The 23,716-nt window shown below is 39.2% G+C and overlaps 2 protein-coding genes across 12 annotated transcripts in view; one reads left to right on the forward strand and one right to left on the reverse strand.

Annotated features, from left to right (window-relative positions):
- The first annotated feature begins 1,181 nt into the window (after positions 1-1,181).
- Positions 1,182-7,406, forward strand: LOC125242627. Its single transcript, XM_048151449.1, has 3 exons — positions 1,182-1,631; positions 2,452-2,653; positions 3,277-7,406. Exons 1-3 carry the CDS (start codon positions 1,394-1,396, stop codon positions 3,998-4,000), a joined length of 1,164 nt encoding a protein of 387 aa, XP_048007406.1. The 5' UTR covers positions 1,182-1,393; the 3' UTR covers positions 4,001-7,406.
- A 2,745-nt stretch (positions 7,407-10,151) lies between these two features.
- The window catches only part of LOC125242626 (calcium-activated potassium channel slowpoke), a 114,271-nt gene continuing 100,706 nt past the window's right edge, over positions 10,152-23,716 (reverse strand). For 6 of the 11 annotated variants that reach the window (XM_048151440.1, XM_048151448.1, XM_048151438.1 and 3 more), the window contains 11 exons: positions 22,476-22,541; positions 20,681-20,743; positions 19,957-19,992; positions 19,738-19,867; positions 17,495-17,666; positions 16,750-16,974; positions 16,125-16,419; positions 15,567-15,703; positions 15,045-15,181; positions 12,420-12,645; positions 10,152-11,858 (listed from right to left, as the gene is read on the reverse strand). In XM_048151440.1, the coding sequence (XP_048007397.1) occupies positions 11,760-11,858; positions 12,420-12,645; positions 15,045-15,181; positions 15,567-15,703; positions 16,125-16,419; positions 16,750-16,974; positions 17,495-17,666; positions 19,738-19,867; positions 19,957-19,992; positions 20,681-20,743; positions 22,476-22,541 (1,586 nt within the window). In that variant the 3' untranslated portion in view covers positions 10,152-11,759. Of the gene's footprint in view, positions 11,859-12,419; positions 12,646-15,044; positions 15,182-15,566; positions 15,704-16,124; positions 16,420-16,749; positions 16,975-17,494; positions 17,667-19,737; positions 19,868-19,956; positions 19,993-20,680; positions 20,744-21,810; positions 21,862-22,475; positions 22,542-23,488; positions 23,525-23,716 lie in introns of all 11 variants that reach the window. The other 5 variants (XM_048151444.1, XM_048151443.1, XM_048151445.1 and 2 more) reach the window with 4 other exon arrangements.

A 23,716-nucleotide genomic window follows, 5' to 3' on the forward strand; every position in this document is an offset into this window, starting at 1 on the left:
AGACGAGACAATGGGACAAGGCGAGCAGCTGTATTTTGACAGATGTCAAAATGAGGTCAGCTCGAAAACCTATAGTGCATTTTGGTCCTTTCAGTCATTTGGTATTATTCAAAAGTCACCTCAAAATAGTGCTTGAATGTTCAGTTAACATAAAAAATGCATAAACACATTTCCGGCATTATCAATGTTCTTGGAAAAAGCAAAAAAGAGATATAAGCGATTATGAACATTGCACAAATAGAGATCAATCCACAGAATTATAATTAAACCAGAATGAGTAGTTAGGCCAAAAAGTGTGTCCACATGAGAGGTTAAAGTTGGGGCTGGTGTCCCTCTCGCACTTATTACCACTATCAAAATCATTTGAATGACGTCATCACTGTCATTATTTGGGGATACCAGTCAATATTCAAAGTTACTACCAAATCTACTAATACCCAATTAAAGGTTTTTAATAATTGCGCAAGTTTTTGGTTTTATGGCTTCATAATAATGACTTACCAATTCGTTACAAGGTATTAATACCCTTGCCTCGATATAATACGAAAATAATTTAAGAAGTTTATAAACTTAGTTATCATCAAATACTATGTAAACTCTACGAGTTAATACGTGCAGCTTAGTGCCAAAGTTGGCAACATGCGATACTAGCGCCCCTAGCGGCATGAGTTGATCAAAATAGTTTCCGTTCATACAGTATAAAATTAAAAAAAGTCACACATTCTTATTTTTTTGTTTTATTCCGTCTAAAAATGTTAAAGTAGATCAAGTAATCGCATTTTCTATTTTAATTTACTAAAATAAAAGGCTGACAAACTACTTTGAACAACTCGTACCGCTAGATGGCGCTAGTAAAATTGTTGCCGCTCCATTGTATGGGAAACGTCAGAAGCTGCACGTATTAACTCTAGAGTTTATATAGTATTTGTTATCATACAGGTAAAAATACTACTACTATAGTAATTTTTAACACTGGTCACACGTGCGAGAGGGACACCAGCCCCAACTTTGACCCTCTCATATGGACACACTTTTGCTAGTCTGTCAAGAACGCCTTTATGCGTCGGTGATAAGGTTCAATTTAGTATGGCAAAAAAAGTGTGAGCTCAGTCCCTATTGTAGGTCGATGGATCAATCATAATGCCATAAACATGGATTTTTTTCTTGAGTAGATGTTGGCAGAATTGGCTGTCAGTTGAGGAAAAACCAAAATTGACAGGCCTGTTGATTGATTTTATTTTCCAAACTTTTCCTGTGTTTTTTAAACAAATTAACTCTCAAATTACGATTGAAAATATTAAAACGTATGTTTAGTGATTTACCTCCTAACGAAATTCTCTTTTTGTCTAATTATGGCTACTAAAGAGCTTGCTCTCAATAATTTGTGATTATTATGTCTGCGCGTAATTATTTATCGGCCCGTGAAAAGAATATCAACAGATACATTGATTCCTTACCGCATATTAATTCTCAGAAGTTTAGTTATCGTTCAGAGCTGCCTGCCTTATCAGCTAGCAAGAATAATCTAGTGAACCGTAACTTACCCTATTCATTCGAAGTGCCCTTTCGTTTGGGCAGTGCTGAAAGACCTACCACTCCATTTTCTGATTTCTTTTCGGAGAGTGAGACAGGTGAGTGGTAATAATGTTATAAGGACGAGTATTATTAACACCCATAATTCTTCTGTTAGCTTGTTACAATTTAAGACGATTATTAAATCCATACTAATATTATAAATGGGAGAGTGTGTGTGTCTGTTTGTTTGTCCGTCTTTCACGGCAAAACGGAGCGACGAATTGACGTGATTTTTTAAGTGGACATAGTTGAAGGGATGGAGAGTGACATAAGGCTACTTTTGGTCTCTTTCTAACGCGAGCGAAGCCATGGGCAAAAGCTAGTTATTTATAAGATTAAAATGTAGGTAATAAATGCAAATTATGGACTGCAGTATTGTAAATAAAAATGTAATACCTGGTACCCTTAATCATTTACAAAAGTTCCTCATAGAGTTTGTATTTACCTTGGCACAGTACCATATCAGACAAGTAGCCTCAGTAGACATGTAGCGTGTCAAGCCAAGTTCAAGTAACAGAACTGGCGAGCAGCACCGTGTGTTATCTTACATGAACCATTTGGAGCCACATTTGACCCCCTCATAACTCAAAATAGTTTTACATAAACATGCTAAATTTGGCTCAAATATTGAGACTTGCAAGATACATATGTGCTTTAAATTTCATAAACACATCTCAAACGGTTATTTAGATAATAATGTCCAAGAATCGTCATTTTTATCATATAAAAAAAAATAAAGGAAAAAAATATACCTATAGACATAAATTCTAACCCAGTTCCAGATGACCTATAAAGTTCAAATTTGAAATGCTGATAGCAAATTGGAAGCGTAATACGCCGGCATCACGTAATTACAGTTTACAATTATTCTTGTAGGAACCCCAGACTTACGTAGTGAAGAAAGCGACAGCAGTGCCGGCTCAGCATTACGCAGGAGCACAGCAGAAGCCACTCAGACGTTGGCTGCAGAGTGGGAGAGGATAGAGCGGACCCTGTACAATGAGGAGGGGGAGAAAAGCAATCGGCCGCAGATCATCGAGGAGTGCAAGCAGTGGAGGCAGTTGCATCCGCAGCTTAGGTACATAGTTAAAAAGTTTTTTTACATTATTTTCAATTTCTAGTTAAAATATTTCACATTGTGCATGTATGTAGAAAAGTATTGGAAATTAATCAACTGTTTTGGTGATCATTTTCATTGAATTGATAAGAAAAAAAATGACAAATAATGGATCTTACACACATAATTTTCTTGACGACCGATCTGGCGCAGTCGGTAGTGACCCTGCCTGCTACGCCGCGGTCCCGGGTTCGAATCCCGGTAAGGGCACTTATTTGTGTGATGAGCACAGATATTTGTTCCTGAGTCATGGATGTTTTCTATGTATATAAGTATTTATATATTATATATGTTGTTGTCTGAGTACCCACAACACAAGCCTTCTTAAGCTTACTGTGGGCCTCAGTCAATCTGTGTAAGAATGTCCTATAATATTTATTTATATTTATTTAATATTTAATTTTATCTTTTACTCGAAAATGTGATTAAATTTTCATTTTCAACTATCAAGTCCTTCAATAATTTTCTGCCTTCTTCACTAATCATCTCTAGAGTGATATGGGATCAATAACGCCGTGATCACCTATACTTTAATGCAGTTGTGCTGATGATGATGTAATTTGTTGTTTCATTGTAATTTCCAGGGTCGTCGGAAAAGCTATATCTCTACCAGAAAAGCGGCCATTCAGAGGAATTGAACATGACGAGGTAATAGCTATGCACTACAGTGATTACGAAGGATTCAGTGAAAGTGAAGAGCGCCTCTCTCAGAGCAGTACTGACGTCACTCCACAGAACTCCCCAAGAATATCCATAGAAAACTTGTCCGAGCCCAAAATGCAGCGTGAAAAGGTAAATCTTTTTCCTATATTTGGAGACGAGCATGAGCTTCCCGACTCATTTTGCTCGCTCCTACACATCACGCCTATACAAATACGGAGCCCTTTACACAGGAAACGGCAGAATCCTTTTATAAAATCGGAAATAGCATCGTCGCGATGGATGCGAAGCTCGCGACCTGATTCCTCAGTAAACTATGACCGGAACAGTGCAAAGTCTTTTGTTTCTTTGGATCCGTCAAATTATGGAACGGCTATGAGCGCTTCAGAGCGCAAAAATGCGTTAAATAGCAGAGTGATTACTGCGAAAAGTAGAGATCTGGCCAAATTGGAGCCTCTTCACACCCCTGAGTACCATGACACTCACAGGTTACCCAGTGCGTTCGGCCAACATAATAATGCGAGGAAGGTTTCGCTTCCACCATTATTACTTGAGGAAGAAAAAAGAAAAGTTAGTGCAGGGAAAAAATATAACATAAAAACCAGGAAATCGTCAAAACACGTGTATAATTTGGACAGGGTGAAGTAACCAACAATGATCTCGTCATTGTCAAGGAAAACTGACGAAAATGTAAAACTAAATTAATATACTGTTGCGGTGACTGGTGAGCGTTGATTTGAACTTTGTTATGGTGTGCAGCAAAAAGGGATACTACTGATAGTACATTTTGCTGGCTAACTTGTAAATAGTCAGGGGTCAGGGTACCATTTCAGGCTGGCTTTACCAATGTTGGATTGTTAAATTTCCCAAGAAGGATTATTCTTTTTTTAACAATAGGGTTGAGTTTCCTTTAATGCTCTGGCTTATTTCAACGAATTTTACCGCAGTTGCCAGCGCATTTGTTGCAACAATTAAAAATACCAAATACTTTATACAGTATTTATATCTTTCATTATGCCTGTCAAGAGGTGTTTTGACATTTTTATTGAATAATCGGAAGTAAATTTTGAGATGCGTGGTAGATTTTCACAGTTTGGGTTGGATAGCACAAAAGTGGTTTTAAGAATGTACTAGTTTTGCTCTGGAAGTTAGTGGACTATGGAAGTGAATGTAGCAGTATTATTAAATGTAGTATTAAAACGTGTCTAGTCAATTACTGTTAAGGTTTGCGACTGTGCCTTTCATCTGTTGATAGAATGTTGTTCATTTGTGTGTACTAAGGGAGTGCCTTAGGTTCTCAATGTTTTGTTGACTCCTTGTGGAGAACATATCAGAATGAAATATATATTTTTAAATTAAAAAATAGTGTGATTTTATATGCATCCCTTTCTTTACAAGTTTGGTTCAAAATCTGTAACAGTTAGACGTACCGGACCGTGACTTTGGTCCGGTCATCATGTCTTTTTTATAGCTGCCTCAATAACAGAGTTGTAATGGACCACATTTCCTTTACGATAAAACAGGCCTCAGACCGGACCAATATAGTCCAGTACGTCGGTCAGACAGCTTGTATAGAAACAAAATGGCAACACTAAAAAAATGCATCAGGGGATTTTTACATATCGGGATATGTAGGTGTTGAACAAAAACAATATATCAAATACAAATACAGAATTTATTTTGATATTTACATTATTTGCATTTTATTAACAATCAACATCAACAATATTAAATAATTTGTCCTTGTGGTGTGATACATTCGAACATACTGCCAACATTACACTCGTCACTAGCCAGCGAGTAGTGTGATGTTGCCAGGTTATAACGGTGGTATTCTGTAAACGATCGACTAGAAGCGGTGAAACATGGGGTAGTTATGCTGAGAACAATTTGAGCAACTGCTGACAAAGCTGTGAGCTTCTAGTATGGGGTTGCCACAATTATTAAGCTCGCAATTCCTTTGTAAAAATCTTGTAGTTTTTATAAGGATCCAATGTTTTGATTGCATCCATAGTTGTATATTTGTTACTTCTCTGTTTATTTAAATGTTACACGGAATTGGAAATCAATTACTCTTGTAAATTTTACTTTAATAAGAAAGTGGGAGCGCAAATATTTGTAGGTACTAAGATTGCGTCCTCCCGGCTGCTTACGTAACTAAAACTTACAAGTGTTTTTACGTCGAGATTAATACTGTGGCAATCCGCAGCGAAAAGTGGCGCTACACCGCGCCATCGTATAATGCGTTTCTATTTGGCACTGTGAACTTGGACTCAATCTTATTCCACATTTCATTTTAAATTTTCGAGATACTTTTCAAATCAGTGCCAAATAAAGGCAAGAAGTAAACTGTAGACCAATCTTGCGACAAAGCGATCCTTGTGTTGCTATTTATTAATTTTACACAGTATAAATTTAAATTGTTACAATTATTTACCTCACAGCCATCATTATAATATTGATACTACGTTAATAAAGAGGACTATATGTAACAACACGATAAGATGGCATTCAGCTTACAAAAGGGTCTAGCGAACATCGTAGGTATTAGAGAGTGTAAGATTTATTTATATACGTATATAATACATGAAAAATTCACCATTCCGTTTCTAAAAACGTTAACAACCTCAAGCTATTAGCAATAGTCAACAATGTTGTTAATTCTAGGAATTTAATGCACACAGAACGTGGTTACTAGTTGCGAGTAGGCATTCGTGTTCGTATAAGTTCGTTGGAGCTATTCCTAGGTATAGGTATAGGGGGTTGCTCAGGAGCGGACATGGCTTAGGTGGTAGGTAAGACTATCCTGAATCACAATATCATCGGCTCGTTCCAATTTATGAAGAAAACAAAAAAATAATTACTTATTGCCTATGAGTAGCGTTATTGCTGTTTCAATTAAAAATAGTTTAAGTATATTTTTATGGCGCAAGGAGAACTCTTGCATCGATATTTAAAAGTATTATTAGCATCAGACGTACAAGGTATTCGATTGGAACAAGCCGCTGGTAGCTATCATTCTCTAAGAATATACTTTAAAAGTGATATGTGACAATATGCTCTCTCCGTCCTAACCCCACTAATAACTGTGTTATTTATTAAGATAAGGAGATACTTATGAAATGAAAGCACGAACTAATAGACATCCAATGAATTACGGACGTAATATTAAAGTAACGTCGGTGATTGTTTGTGCGTCTGCAACATATTGAACTAATGGTGCAGAACTTGCGAAATAAGATTATATTTAAATTATTGTAAATTGCGTAATCATACCTAACTCTAACACTGAACCGCGATTGTAGTATGTGTCCAGAGAGTAGACAGTTTTAATATTAGGTGGCAGCACCTCAAGGTAAAGATTGAATTATCGTATATTCGATATCGATATTATTTTTTATTACCTATGAAAGCGTAGATGAAACGAAAAGGGTTCTGTGTACCAAATGTTATAACCGTCTACTCTCTGGTATTTCTTATAACAGTCTAAAGTGATCGATACGATTGAAGGCAATCGCAGAATCCCAATCAATAAGTTCGAGCAGACTGTTGATGCACAGTTTTGCGTTCTGATTGGCAGATCTCGACCAATCACATGCTTTTTACCGTTAGAATTCGAACATTCAAATCTTTTTTGAACCATTAAAAACGGTCAGAGATTGAAATTCTGTGGGATTCTGAATTGCCGATCGTATTCGAATATCGAATTTGACCTTTTTGCGTGTAACAAAAAGGACTTGGTAGTAGGCACTGTAATGTGTCCGTCACAATAGGACCCGGCATGCACTTAAGCTATTCATTCAATACTCCATGCAAACCAGGATTCTTCTATTTGGTCTTGAAAATGTAATTTTCACCTCGTTATCAGATGGACAATATGCAATACGTATAGTCGGATACGTCACAATAGGGGTTCCGCAAGTGTTGCTTTTTTTGTTTTTCAATGACTCATATTAGGTATAGGTACGATCACTGCCAAATAGAAGTATCCGTGCCACATGGCGCATATACTCGATGATAAATGGCATATATCATGCTTACGTCGCTTTCATTTCAATCAAACACATCAAGACAGTAAATATATACGGGTATGCGCATATTTTGACAAAACTCAATCACGTGACGTACTTATAACTATCGGGACAGGCAAAGCCCGCGGATTATACATTTCTAAAGGCGTCGCGGCTACCTCCCCTATATTTTTGAAGATGAAGATGAAAATAATATTAGAAGTCATTAGAACTTTCTTTCCTGGCTGTGTTCTGCATTGTGCGGTCCAGACAAACTGAAAGCCGCTTTTTAATACGATTAGCCCATCTAGCACGCTGACGATTACTTGAATAAAGCAAAAAGCGCGTAGGGCGTAATGTTTTAAGAGTCTGCGGAATTTGGCGTTCCTAACGGCGTTTCTTCGGGGGTTTATACAAACATGTTAAACGCATTCGAGTTTGTATGAAGTCTTCGAAAGTCCGCCGTTAAGAAACTCCACAGACGTGTATAATCAGCATCAGGGGTTGGACTACATCGCGTGAGTTACAAACCGCCGTGGACAGCGACATGCAGAACGCAACCAGTACAAAGCTGCAAGTTGTAGCGGCGGTGGCGGCGAGGCAGTAGCGACGCCGGCTATTATAGACATCACCTAGCGAACGGGAGCCGCTCATGCACACGGACTAACGCGCAGATGCGACACGGCTATATTCTCTCTCGTTAAGGCGATTATACAAATTTAAACACTATGTTAAATTGCACACTGACCCACCTCTATAAACTTTTAATTGCGATAAATATTCGTAATGCTGTATAAAAATATTAAAGGAAAAATCGTCATGTTAATATTAATCTTATTTAACATTCATATTAATCCAAAATAATAGCGTGTATTTTACATTTTTACATTGAGACGTCCGAACACTATTCCTAAATGACATAGACATAAAGCCTAATTTACAACAATCTACACACGATAGTATTGAATATAAACTTTTTAATGTAGTCATAGCCTTCTATTTTAATGCAAAGGAGATGTACTTTGAAAAATTCTTACGTAACATACAAAATTACATTTGACTATATACAACATTCTAGCTAAATCGTTTTAAAAATGTTTTGAATGTAGCACGCTGCAGGTACTCTACTCATTACCCTAGTTTGGCGTCTAGGAGGGCTCCTTGCATGCATGGACACTACCGACCGGATACCAAGCGCTGATACATCTACAGCTGACCGTACGACTAACCGTCCGAGTGCCCCCGACTCCCGAGCCAAGACACTGCTCCGACAACGCGGAACAGACGGACGAATTTCATATAATTTTAATAATTTAACGTGCACAACCTTTTCAAACTTTATCTAATATTTCATTCTGTAGTCGATGCGTGCTGTGAAATATTCTCCGGTCGTTCATTCATCTTCATTATTTAATTAAAGTTGGAATCTCGAATAAAACCAGAGAATTGTCACTGGTGCTTTTCTGCCCACACAATAATGTACACAGGGTGACTTGAGATCTTTAGATATCGAAAGTACCCCACGAATGGTCCACTAGGGTAAATAACTTCCTTCTGTTCATCAAATACATGGAACACATTTCTGATATTTATTTGTTCAATTTTACTTTGCGTACAATGGTGCTTTCTATTTTTTATTGGGACATTATTCTGTATCTCACGGATATTTTTTTGTACTTTATTGATGTGTATTTTTCCATGGGATTATGTAGCGGAATTACAAAATATATGGCAGTATGTTTGCATTCAATTCCTTTACGAACTAGGATCAGTTGTCCGAGTTGTCAGGACCATTCACACTTGGATTCTCTCGTCACATCACACCCACTATCTAATAGCAATAAGGCCGGCTTTGCCTATTCTATTTGAAGAATGATATGATACAATGCCACTCACTTGCCAGGCAATAGGGTTCTTAGTTCTTATAACCTTTTGAACACCAATAACACATATGTATATTTAAATGCTATGGCGATCGCATATGCTGTCAAGTCGCAAACCTTTACACTTTCAAGCAAAGTTTACACGACAAACGGCGTTTGCTCGTGTAGCGTAGCGGGCAACACATGTTGCATAAGTTAGGCTTTCTAGATGAGCGACGAAACCGCCTATTGCAGGCAAGTCAGTGGCACTATGCTATGACGTGACGGTGGGTAACTATACACAGGATGTTTGATGAAAATTAATAAATATTTCCACTAACTTTACTTACTATCAGGTAATTGAGGTATTTTTAATTATTATAATTATAAGTGCTATTTGCGTGCGGGCGACGCCGTGGCGGACTTAAGGGTTCACATTATCTATCTACATCATAAGGTTCATCAAACATCTTGTCAGTTTGTTTCGGCGTGGCGTCACCGACAGATCTGAAGACATGACACTAATATTGGCGAGGCGATTGTAACTACACGTATTACCTAGAAAGTTCTAAAAAGGAACTCTAATCAACTGCACCGGTGTTAGAGTCGGTTGTAAATGTCTGCACGTGGAGTCGATTAAAGTTGAGCCTTAGATATCTAATACAATAAAGGGCATTAAACTATGAAGAGTCCACAATCGTCAAAGCACCCGGAGTTAACACTAAATACATCGCAGGCTTTAGAAGCCAGTAACAACGACGATTCGAAAATAATATCACACATTTATAGCAAAATGACACTTTGCACTGACGTCCCCGCGCCGCGAGCGGCGCGTGCGCGAGTCGCGAACTAGTTCTGTGTGTGCAGCGCCGCCATCCACGTCCACCGATCCCCCGCCCAACAGGAAAACAAAATAAAACCAAAACAAAACCATCATTCAATAGAAATTTATTAAAAAAATAAACAAAATGCGGTGCTAGATGAGGTTGAAAATAGTTTGGCGACGAGAAACAGATGAGAAGAAATACACGTCTGTGACCTTAGCCGAAGGCAACAACAAGCGCCGGTGCAACCGACACTTGCGGATACCATCGCTGCTGAGTTCAAAGGTGTGCTATAAAATCGCGTCTGTCTCCAGCCGTCGAAATCAAAGAACTAAACTTAACTAGTGGATATTTTACATGAAGGTATATAGAAGTTCGATAAAATAAAACGTAAGCTAAGCGATGGAACTGTATGCATACTACTACCATAGGTGCACTTCAAGTTTTGAACAGTTGTGTCTTAAAACTAAGTATATAAATATAAATTATGGATTCAATGTGAATCCATGTAAAACTATATAAACTAAAACAATAACTATAACGTAGTGTCGATTAACTTATAACGCATAAGTGTGATGTATGAAGTGTTCTGCTTAAAGAGTATTCGATCAGTCGATGATTATATAAATGCTTAAAAGTTATACTTTAGCCCCAAAAAGCGTCCCGAATGAGTCAAAAGATGCGAGAAAAATAGAAAAACTACAGAGAAAGAAAGAAATAAACCTACGCTAATTGAAGAAATAGTAAATAAAGCATGCAATACCTATACTAAATTCTGTCTGAAAGTACACGGTAGTGCAATTAAAAGTTTTAAAGGTTCATTGAGTATTGAGCATTATATCGCTACAAATAATGGTTATATTTACTTACACAAGTATAGAGACTTACTTTAATTCAATTGTCAAAACCGGAGACAAAATAGAATATCGACCATCACTTTTCAAAATGGACTGTGTAGTGTTTAAAATGAAAAAAGTGTCGAACTGTTTAACTGCATTAAATGCTGAAATATTTTTCAGTCATTTGGACTTCGCTATTGTTGGTGTGGTTAAACTGTTTGTAGTTATATTACTCAGCACTTGAAGTGTTTTGTTCTTGCCATAAGTTGTTAGATAAATACAAATATGTAGTTCCATGTCTGTAAAAATATTTATAACACTTATTTAGTAAGTATATTAATTTACTAGACTCGTTGATGGAAATAAAGTGTCATTATTTTAACAGCCAAGAAACCCGCACTAATGTTTTCTCTGTGTACCGTTGCAAAGAGATTGTGTCAACAAATTACAAGACAGAAAGGCAGTGCTGTGCAAAAGATACATAGGAGCCTGAACATGGCTTTGTCTAAAAATCTTTAAAAGGTGCAATTCAGGATGTGGTGAAGATTGCTGTGCCGTGTCAGTGGAAGTGTAACATAACTTGTATATAGCTAGCCAATTCCAAATAATAATTAAAACGTAAGAAGAAAAAAATCGGGTACGAGTTATAATAATTTAAAAAAGGTCTGACCACAAAAACTTTGAATTTTGGCTTCGAATGGAAAGAATCGTGAAGATAAAACCAAAGAGTTTGCGCAACCTAGATAAAATAGTATAACTCAAAAGTGGATTGTTTGGGGGGCTTGTGGAGTGGCGTCGGGCCCTACCGCCTATCGCCCGGAGGCTTAGATGTAGGAGTAGGGTCCGTCGGTAAGGGCGCTGCACAGCAGCAGTCAGGAGGCGTCGTCTTTGCCGCCGCTGCCCGTGGCCGAGCCGGCGCGCCGCGACGACCGGTACTCCACGCCCGGGTCGAACTGCATGAGGACGAATACCTGCACAAACAAGTGTGAGCAATTAACGTACAAACCTTCAGCTAATGAATGGTCAAAGTAATCAAGCCCAAATTTGCTTGTCTTACAACCGTTACTTCCTGAACGAGTTGCCAGTTACACAGGACCGTACACAATCCTAACCAGCCGGCGTATCATGCTTCCAATTTTATCACTTATCTGCGTGGATAAGACACCTGTCACTCTCACACTGACATACTTGCCAGACCGTGTCGGATGATTTATCCACGCAGATAAGTGATAAAATTGGAAGAATGATACGCCGGCAGTTATACGAAACGGTATTAAATGAAATCGTCTGCCAAATTTGTGACACAATAGTGTTTGCTGCTGAAAATGAACAGCCAAAGATTTATGGAATTTATTTTGTACAAACACCTCACCTCTATAAATGGACAGTAAAATAAATATCCATCTCCGTATTGGTGATATACTACTTATCACCTAATTGACAGCGAATCACTTGCCGCTCGCTTCAATCAATCAGATTGACATACAAAGTAATACAAGCTGCTAAAACTGCAAACACTATAGGTGCTATACCTGATCAGTAGGCAGCAAGATGAAGTCATCCGGCGGATTGGTGATGACATATCTCTTGCTACTCGCGTCGCACGAGGACGACGTGTCCCGAAACCGGTAGAGGCCGATGCAGAGCATGCCGTAGGCCCGCAGCGCCGCCACGAACAGGTCGCCGTACTTGCCAGCCTCCCCGAACTGGGCTAGCGGCCCGTCGTACAGCGAGATCTGGCCTACTCTACACCGGTCCCTGGAATTTAAAAGTTGTAATGCGTAAGCTAAGCTACGCACATAGGAGTATTTATGCCCAAAACCCGATCAAAATTATTTTATCGGTTTTTAGGGTTCCGTACACAACTAGGAACACTTATAGTTTCGCCATGTCTGTCTGTCCGTCCGTCCGTGCGTCTGTCCGTCCGTCCGTCCGTCCGTCCGCGGATAATCTCAGTGACCGTTAGCACTAGAAAGCTGAAATTTGGTACCAATATGTATATCAATCACGCCAACAAAGTGGTAAAATAAAAAGTGGAAAAAATGTCTTGTTAGGGTACCCCCCCCTAGATGTAAATTGGGGACTGATTTTTTTTGAATTCCAACCCCAACGTGTGATATATTGTTGGATAGGTATTTAAAAAAGGAAAAAAAAGGAGGGGGGAGGCCTCTAACTTTTGGACCATATGTTTAAAAAATATGAAATATCACAAAAGTAGAAATTTTTGAATTTCTAGGAGAATTGTTTTGAACTTGATAGGTTCAGTAGTTTTTGAGAAAAATTCGAAAAACTACGGAACCCTACACTGAGCGCGGCCAGCGGCCAGACACGCTCTTGGCCGGTTTTTGTGTAATGTTGTCAAATAAACAACGAATTTGATCATAATTATATGTCAAACTATTATTCTTCGGTAATGGTTATGGTTATGGTTATGGTTATGGGCTCCGGTTTCCGCACTTAGCCTCAAAGATAGAGGCCATTGTGCGTGCTGTATTTGCCAGCTAGGGGTCTAGCCAGCCTAACTCCGCCCAGAAGCGCAGGATCCTCCTGGTGTCTCCACAGGCTTCTCGGAGTGACCTCGTCGTTTTGAGGATTTGAGCCCGTTGTGTGTTCACTCCCTCGCACTCCAGGATGACGTGGGCGACCGTTTCTTCGGCCGACAGGCATCCTCGGCATAGAGGGCTGTCGGTCTTACCTATAACATGTAAATGTTTGTTAAGTGGGCAGTGTCCAGTAATGTTGCCTACGATTATTCGTAGCGATGCTCTATTCAGAGTTAGTAGGCGCTTTGTTAAGCGCGCATCCGGGTGTGGCACTACTTCCCGGGAATGTCTACAGGTACTGGTGTTTGCCCATTGCTCAGCGTGTTGTGTTCTGGTTTTTTGACGCATCCATGACCTGAGTTGACCAAACGGTAAGGGAAGCATCGGGATTGGCCCAGTCGCTTTCTGGTCCGAACCTTTTCTGGCCAGCTCGTCTGCTGCGTCGTTCCCTAGAGAGCCGCTGTGCCCCTTTATCCATTGTAGCGTGACTAGGTTGTTTGACCCTATCACCTCCAATGCTCGGTGGCACTCTAGTATGAGCCCGGACTGAATGGTCTTGCTATCTAGGGCTCGCAGTACTGCAGCGCTGTCAGACACGATGCGTATCTTTTGGTTCTTCGGTAATATATCTCAAAAAAAAAAAAACTTTGGTACAAATTATCTTATTCGGATTAGGTATTCATCTTCATCATCATATTTATAATGTCTTTGTTAGTTACATTTTTATTTTACCTCTGAGCTTATAGCCCTAATGACTTCACTCTGACCGCCAGCCAAGAAAAGCCAGTCTAGCCAGTTGGTCCTATCTTATTTATAATCCTACATTTAACAAATAATGTTTTCATTTTTGCTAACTCCTCAATCATTTCAAAAAGATCTGTGGAAAAAAACAACGAAAATATATAGTTTAAAAATTCCAAATTATCGACCATCCAACTTTAACACACTGTAAAACGAAATGGCGGAAAAAAGCGGAAGGTTTTCCTTTCACATTTCATTCATATAGACCTAAACTTTATTGCAGTGAAAAAAAAGTAAGCCGACAAGACCCGACACATAAACTAAAAGACTATTTTCAAAAATTTTCGTCAGCAAAATTAAAAAAAAGGTTCGACGATGGTTCAGACAACTTTTATTGTTTCGACTTTTAAGCGATTTTTTGATGCCGATACTCCTATGTGCTACGTCTCGAAATTCGCCTTGCCACAGACTGGTGGCTTCATTAGAATGAGTTTGGTTACATAAAAAATTAACCTATTTTCGAAAATTTCTGTTTTGTTTTTCCTTTTGTTTACTAGAATCAAAACTGTTCTCTGTTTAACAATGCTGACTCAACGGCTGGCTGTTGGCTCAACGCTCTTCGACTTTTCACAATACTTTCTTCTGTTAACGTTCTGCTAACTACTTTTTCTGTTTGTGAATTAGAGCGGAAAACTAAATAATTACAGCTATACAAAAAGACAGAGTGCTGAAATTAAGATGGGACTATGCTAGTTTCTTGAAGGTTTGAATTCGTATCGGTCCGGAAATTCTACCGGCGACAGAATATTCCACAGATTGTCTGATCAAGATAGGAATTTTCCAGAGCAAGATTGCAGATGGGTAACAACTTACCGGTTCGCTAAACTCTCTGGCGTGGAGTACCCTCCTCGGAGACCAGCTCCTTCCGCGAGGATCAGCTCCAGCTCGGGCGTGGCGCCGCCCGTGATCAGCGACCGGATCAGGGTTAAGGCATTTTGGTTGAAATACGTCTGGAACAATGGAACAATTGATATAGTTGGCGTTATAAAAGTTGCAAAACAAAAAATCGTGGCGATCGAAACAGTCGGGCTCTGACGCGCCTACGACATGCTTACGAAGCGTAATGCGGAATCGTTGGTGACATTGGCTACTCAGATATTCTTTACCGACGTGACCATAAAACCAAGCGAAAGATCACTGCTCGTAGCAACAATCAAAGTTTTGTGCGATGCGGTTCTGTCAATCATCAATTGAGACAGCAGATAAGTGGTTTATATTGAAGTTAAGCAATCTGATGCTTCAAATAAGGCAACTTCGGCCTGAATCCATTATCTTAGTCAAAACATTTCACGATGCTGACATTAACCAGTTCTGTAAAACAATGGAAGTACTCACAGTGGACATGAGGGAGTCGAGCACGCTGACGGCGAAGGCGGTGCCGCAGGCGAACGGCTGCGTGAGGTACAGCTCCGTGTCAGGATCGTCGTCGTCGTCCTGGTCCAAGAACTGCACGTTGCTGTCGTTCACCAGCTCTGTATTATAATGAAAATTATTAGAAATTCACAGAGAATGAGAAACAAATTTAAGATATTATAGAACTATGATTATAACGCATTTGGAACTTTTATTGTATGGAAAAAGACGCGGCGTCGACGCGACGTCGACGCGGCGTCAGGCTTTGCCCATACAGTTGGCCCGACGCGACGCTCGCGAGACGCCAGATGTGGGGGGACCCTTAATTCCATAACAGTGATTAAAAAATTTCAGATCAGAACAGAACAGAAATCCAGACTAAACAAACCGAACAACAAAAGTTGCGGCACAAATAAATTCAATGGACAATGGAGAGACTGAATGAGCAGGTGGATGGAGCAGTTCTTTTATGACGTAACTGACACATCGTTGATAAAGTGTTAGGCAAAGGTTGAAAGTGTTGAAACTTCTGTAACTCACCAGTAATCATAGGCACATTGGCACCATACACCGACCCTCTCCGCTGCAGCAGCACAGGCGCGGGCGGCGCCCCCGGCGGGGGCTGCGCCGCCGCGCTCCCATTCGTCGCACCCCCACTTAACACCCCTATCGTGTCATCGAAGGTCATCGCCTTGATGTTCAACGAAGCCAGGATAGCTTCCTTGTCGGCCAGCGTCGGGTCGTCGTTGGACGGCACCTTTGCGGACAGGATGCAGCACATGTCGCAAAGGTTCACGTTCACTGCACGCAAGTCGGCTCGGCTTAGCGGAGAACCCTGGCAAGGAAAATCATGCTTAAGTATAATGTTCTGATCCCCATCGAGTGAATCGAGCTTTTCGCTCTAAAATTGACGATAATTGAAAGCCGAGAGTAAGCCCATTTATAAAAATAAAAAAAGCCCTTATGACGGACTGATCAACTTAGCTGTATAATAGTGTACCTATGAATGAATTACTGAATTCCGATGCTAAACTGCTTAGATGCGTCCTATGTTGCCCATTGAGGGACCAGCACCGAGTGCTAACCTACAAAATGCTTCTGCGAACAGATTTATTTAAGATTAAGGGTCGCATACGGAAAGAACATTGGAATATGAAAAACTTACATTCAAAACAGAAATCTTTGGCAGATTCTGCAACATCTTCCATTCCCTTCTGATGTAGTCGACGCTCCCGACGATCACCACGTGCTTCAGCTCGTGGTAGTGGAAGTTGGAGGCGCGGAGGGGCATCACGAGGTTCCGCAGCCCGATGAGCGGCGAGTCGGGGTCCGCGAACAGGCAGACCACCACGTGACCGTTTAGGACGGTCATCGCCGCTTGGTTTCTGTCCTGTTGAACCAAGTTTATCAATGAGTTCATTGGAAGAACACGTTGCTCCTTTAGATCTCTTTAGTTCCCAGCATGCGGAATAACACTAGAACTAAAATAAGAGATGATTAAAAGAGCAGACAAAAGAAAGTTCAGCATTTTAAACTGTCACTGAGTGAATATTGAGTAGGTATGTCTTTTAAATCAGCATAATGTGACTGGCAATTTTTCTCTTTTTGTGTGTTGATGAATTTCTATTTCTAGTCAAAGGACAGACTATAGTGTTCACTTCACTAATATACAAAAATGCCTAGATGCTTAAATTTATGTTAATCTAGCTTTTGCCCGCGGCTTCGCTTGCGTTAGAAAGAGACAAAAAGTAGCCTATGTCACTCTCCATCCCTTCCACTATCTACACTTAAAAAATCACGACAATTCGTCGCTACTTTTTGCCGTGAAAGACGGACAACAAACAGACACACACACTTTCCCATTTATAATATTAGTTTAGATCAGTAATTGATTAATTCAAATTACGTACTAATATACAATCCTCCAGATTCTTGGCGGGGCTCCAATGGAACATGCCAGTGGAGTCATATTTCATTTCAGTCTTCTCGAAGTCGAAATCCTTCGACTGGTCGTCGGCCAGGCCCGCTGGCAGACTCACGCCGTTACTGTTCTGGTTACCGCCGCTGCTCCTACTCGTTGGCCTGAAGAAAAGCATGATAATTTTAAATTTCGAACGCCAACATTTGAACAATAACGGACAAAAGGCTCAGTGTTGACGCTGTGCAGAGTTATTAAAAAATTGCGGGAATCAGTGCGTTGGTGTGTTATATTTATAATGTATTTGGATTAAGTTATTTTAGAATAAAATTAATTGAGTAAAAAACTACACGTTCAAATTACTTTAGCTCGCGGTATTTTAATTTACATGAAAATACACTATTAATGATATACTTTACAAAAAAGAAAGTGAATATATGATAAGAAACTGATTGAATTGTTTTAAGGCTAGATTGTTTGTACAAATAACAATAAAGTAAAAGGCTTTTATATTATGTGACCGACGTAGAAGATCGTGTCATTCTTAGTTAAGTTATAATGAAACGCGACATAATTAAATCTTATACGTCAGTAGTATTACTAAAATTATGTATATTTATAGTAAGCAACTCTAAAAAATCACTAAATATGCATACATTTCCGTGGATCGATCGTTTTATGTAACCAATAAGATAAGACATGCTAGGTCCTCTCAAGACTAGTGCCGTGCTCTTTACAGGTGCTAAAATATAAGAAGAATATAGGAAATAGGGTGATTCGCAACTAGAAATGTTTCGTTAGTTATCTTTATTGTAGGTCTATTATAGTTTTTTTTTTTTGTATTTATGGATTATTTTGTACGAATACAACGAAATTTTCTAGTTGCAATTCACAAAATAGCTTCTTGGGTGCAGTGGTTCTGTACGTATAATTATTTTGAATGTACAATGAATTTGAATTTAAGAATATTAAGATGTAAAATTACAAAAAAAGTTTTTACGCTTCTCCGTTCATTATCCATGCATTTAAAATTGAAACAGAAAACCACTTCTTTTTCGAAATATCCTTTCTCCACAAATACATACGAACTACCTACATAAACTAAAGTAACCATAAGCAAGCATCTATATATTTTAACAACGGTATCATACAAGTAAAGTCAAACTACTGAAAAGTCTAGCTGATATATAAGTTGAGTTACATGAGCTTTTTCACTTCGTAGGCTAGGTGGTACGCTTGGTAATTCGTGTCCTGATCCGGGGGGTTCCTGTAACACCCAAACAGCTCCGTAGCTTCACGTCTTGACAATCAGTGCGGGTTGGGGACATACCGTGAAAATCAGTTAATATTTGATATTTGTAATTATACTGCATGTATGAGACAAGATAGAGCAACAGTATTCAACTAGGTAGCTTCGGTTAATCACTTTATGGCTTTTGATTATCTGTAAGGAGTGGGATTTTGCCTTTCTCTAGGGGTAAGCCTCATTGTTAGAAACATAAGTACGAGTAATATCTTTACCCCCTTCTTCATACACGTATTTACTCTAAAGTTATTAAGCCGATAAAATTCGTTTGTCCCTTTCCGACGTATTGGTGTGAAAGAAAAGGACAAACGAACTTTATCGGCTTGATAACTTTACAGTACGTTTATGAATAAGGGGGTTAGGATGGTTCGTTGCTGGTCGCTCCATGAGAAAGATTTAAGTATTATGGTGTCAATGGTGTGATCGACTTTGCAATTATGGACAACTTTGTTCATATTCATTAAAATAATACTTCAAAATAACTGATTTTCATTGTATTTATATAATATATAGACATTTATATATCGTGTACACAGTGCACACAGTGCCAAACATAAATCTCGTGACAACGAAATAGGGTCGAAGGCGTTGCTAAGTTATGGGATCTAATCAAGCTGTTTAGTTTAAAAGTAAGAAAGAAAATACCATAAACACAAGGTTTTTATATGCGATTATTAGATAATCTTTGTGTAATTAATTTTATGTAACGATTGTTTTACATTTAAGGCATATATACGCAACATCTTTTAGATGAAAATATCTTTTAAAGGTGAAGCGATGAATATGGGGCAGCCCTAGGTTCATTCACACATGGCCACAACCAGTCGAAAGCGCGTTGAATACACACACATTCAAAGCACAATCAGTCATGGTTCAGGGCTGCCACAGACTACAATTCACATAATTATTTTAATAGTTGTATGACTTACGTGTCAGGTGGAGCTCTGTTTACGTTTGGCTTGACCTTGTTGACTTGCCTCGTCGTCGTAGTGTTCATGAGCTGGTTCGCGTTCGGGGACAGGAGAGCGTTCGGCGCACTTCTATGGTTTCTGTTTATTACTGGAAGCAAACGTTGCGAAGGTTAAATATCAGTTCATATGTAGGCAATCCAATCGAGGATATTGTACATATGGTAAATTAATACTTACAACTAATGTCTTCACCTCGTTCTCTCGCAATTTCACCTGGAATCGTTTAATAAAATTAATGAAAAATAATAACAATTACATCTCTTGAAATTATAATCATGTGCAGTGCAGTGCTTTACTTTGGATTAAACAAGTTGTAGTCCAAAAGAACAGTAGGTATGTAGTTAAAATCATTGATATTTAATATTTACATTTCTTTCATTCAAAAGGGTTCAGGACAGTTTAAAAACTTATATAATGTCTACAACAAAAGCGTATCGACAAAGCATTCAAGGGCACAATATGTATCAAACGGACGGATGCAAAATGGGTCGCAATGCCTGGCGGGAGTACAAACCAATGAAACATCCGCTTTAGAGTTAACCAAGAAGCGCAGGTCGATGGGGTTTGCAATTTTTAAATCTCTGAACGTGATGCAAAAACATAATCGAAAAGTTTTTCGTGTGGAAAAAAATCACAACTAAAATTGTGGTTCAATGTAAACGGTCATTTTGAAGAATCTTCTTGTCTACTTTTTCAGCTGGGATCATGCTTGATGAAAGCCTCATCCGCGAATCGTTATCGAAACTCCTTTAGTGCTCGCTATGAAAATGCGTGATAAAGCAACTAAGTGCGGGGCACCTTTCGGTCACCGGTGGAAGCACATTGCTGGTCGTTCAATGGAAGTGGGCCGATGAGAAAACAAATGAAAATAAAACACTCAGTCTTTCATCCTGAGATGTACCTCGATGATGCACCTTCTTGGGCAACTCTGGCGGCGTGAAGGTGGGGGGAGGATGGTGGTCATCTGCAAAACATCAGCACAAATTCGCATTCCAATACACCAATCAGTCAACGACATCACCTACTGGCTCGTCGCGATTATAGACAGCGAGTGGCAAACACTCGTCGTACAGAGTCCGTCTTAAACGTAACCAATTCAGTTTCACTTATAAGCGTTTGTGCAAAATTTAAGCTGACGACTTGAATATATACAACATATTTAGAGTTTAAATATGAAACCGAATCGAGTTACACAAAATATTATTAAACAATTTGTTAATGATATATTATAGTATTATACAAACAGTAACACAACACGTCAATAACTACAACATCCACGTGCAGCATGCTTCCAAGCTAACACACAATAAATAAAATCTATTAGACAAGCTCTAAACTATATAATAAGTATATCATAAAACGCCTTAATGATGAATATATAAGAGTATAACCCTAGTTATAAATGAGTTTAAAGCTAATGTAATAGGAAATGATAAAATGGCTAAGGGACGTAAATTATCAGGAGATGGCACCAGCGTACTAACGTTGTAATTACTTAAAAGGCTAAAGCAGTTAAAGATTCTCAACGTCTCAACGATAAAGGCAAGATAATTACTGTGGAGATGATATACCAGTCTCTGGCAGACCTGCCACCGTCGACCCCCGGTCCTGGAGCTATCGAGGCAGGGCCATCTAACTAAATTAAACATTCCCTATGCAGGGTCTTTACATTAATCTTTAATTTTGTAAGCAGATTACACTTTACAACATCAATATCAGAGGGGCTATTTCGATGCAATAATCAGGATTTTAAATACTCCTAGGAAATTTAGAGATTTAATATAATTATAATAACAACAACACCAAATAATAAACAAATGACATCACAAATGTCTTCTCATGTTTTAGTTCCGCTAATAGAGAGGCAAACATCTAACTGCTGAATAATGCACATAGAGTAACGAATTAGACAAGACAATGATACAGGACACGAGATTGCTATATAGAACCGCCGCCGCGACAACCCGCGCGTCGCGATAGAACATCACATTGACATGTACACTGAATGTTAAACACATTTGGGTTACGTACTTGCCCGGCCAACCATCTGGACGGCTCGTACGCCCTTCCTGAACGTAGCCACTGAACCGAGAAACAACACGTTTAAGCGATCATGTATTAATAGGTACTAATCATTGGTTTTCGTGGGCATTACACAATGATTGCAAATCATAGGCACTTATGCAGACAGAAATGCAAAGCTGAGGAGTCTTCTTCTTGTAGAGTTTAAGAATGAAAAGGAATTAGATGAGAGTCGCCTCTGTTGCAGTTTGATTACCAACATCTGAACTGTCTGCCTTGTTTCAAAAATTACCTCAATGGATCAAAAGTATTTAAATATTGGGGCAGACGGTTAGGCTTTGCAGGTAATCAAAATGAAGTCAATATATATATTATAGCACCTTAGCCTATATATAGCCTACTACTCGACCGTCACCGTCAGCTGTGTTTAGAAGTGGGGAGTTCGTCCGGACCAAGCCCTAGTACTGTAAGCGAGTTCATAGTTAATACATTGTGACAATAGCTTTGCTGCACTAGTCTAGAGCGCTGCGTGTGTCGTTTAATCGTGAGATTAGCGTTTACTGTTCTCCGGGTAGGTACATTATGTCGATCATGAGCATGGTTAGTTGATGCAAACAAACTAAACGTGTTGTGAGGTACGGTAATATGTAATAGCCTTTGTTTCAGCTCCGTACCGTCTAAACCCCGATATGAATTAATCTGTTTCACCATCCCAGTCTGCATCATCATCATTCCAACATCTGTAAAAATGCAAAAACTGACACATACGAAGGTACGCTCCTGTCTCTTCTGTTGTGGGATCAATCGGTTAAGCATTTGGTAGGAGCGTGTTCACTTCGTTACATGTTTAGGTTACTTTAAGTTGTCTGCACATTGCAGTATGAATTCGATCCTACCAAAAGTCTGATGAGGTAATGAGGTAGCGACGTCGTTAGGTTTCCGTTGACCTGGCGTTAGTCACTGTCATTAGCACAGACAAGCCGGAACTGCTCTGGAAAGTCTTTTGTGTTTTATTTAGCTCAATCTCGATGAGATCATTATTTAGCATTTTATGATTCTCTTCACACTCTGACTTTTCTGAGACATGCTTTCGTGGATTAACAGACACAATAAACTAAGTGTTTTGGGACAAATGACGGTGCAAGTTTGCCGCGTGTGATATAAATTAATTCTACATATATTTAATGTTCCTATTTACATGCAATAACTTTTTGCTCTGGGCTTTGAAGTGCATCATATCAATTCGTTTAATTTTAAATTTTGCACCGAAGTGTTCAGTTTTTGTCCTTCGAGAAATTTGTAATTTATATCATTGGTAAGTTGGTCCAGTCCCTGCTCCGAATTATTTGACAATCAATTGGCAGTAGTCGGTTGTATTGTATGATGCACTAAATCCTCTCAATATTGATACAACTCAGTACATAGCGAGATTCTTAAAAGGCATAGAAAAATGGTGAAGTGTCAGAGTGCTTGATCCTATCGTGGCATTATCCATTCTCGAGCGGCGGACAAACACAATGATCGCTAAATATAGGGTGGTGAACGAGCACGGGTCAAGAGATGCTTTGCAGCCGATCCAGTCTGTGAGGTACAGGACGCAACACCACTAAAGCAACTCAAAAATTATATAGACACGAAAAATAATCGGAAAACGTCAATTTGTGAGGTTAGGTGTGGTGCAAGTTACCTAGGTCGGCTCCAACCTTCCGCTGGTGGGCGGTCACTAAAAGTTTAGCCGAACAAGATTCCATTAATCTCACAGAAACAAAGGTAAACAGTGTGAGGTCGATAGCAAGTCTGCTGTGTCAACGTGTCCGTGGAACAGTGTTAGACAATGTGACAATCATCGGAAGAGTCAACAGAGGTGTTGTTTCGTGATCAATTCTACAAGACACAGTCCGTGAACATTTATTGT

The sequence above is a fragment of the Leguminivora glycinivorella genome, chromosome 3 (assembly GCF_023078275.1).
Source record: "Leguminivora glycinivorella isolate SPB_JAAS2020 chromosome 3, LegGlyc_1.1, whole genome shotgun sequence".
NCBI classification, from domain to species: domain Eukaryota; kingdom Metazoa; phylum Arthropoda; class Insecta; order Lepidoptera; family Tortricidae; genus Leguminivora; species Leguminivora glycinivorella.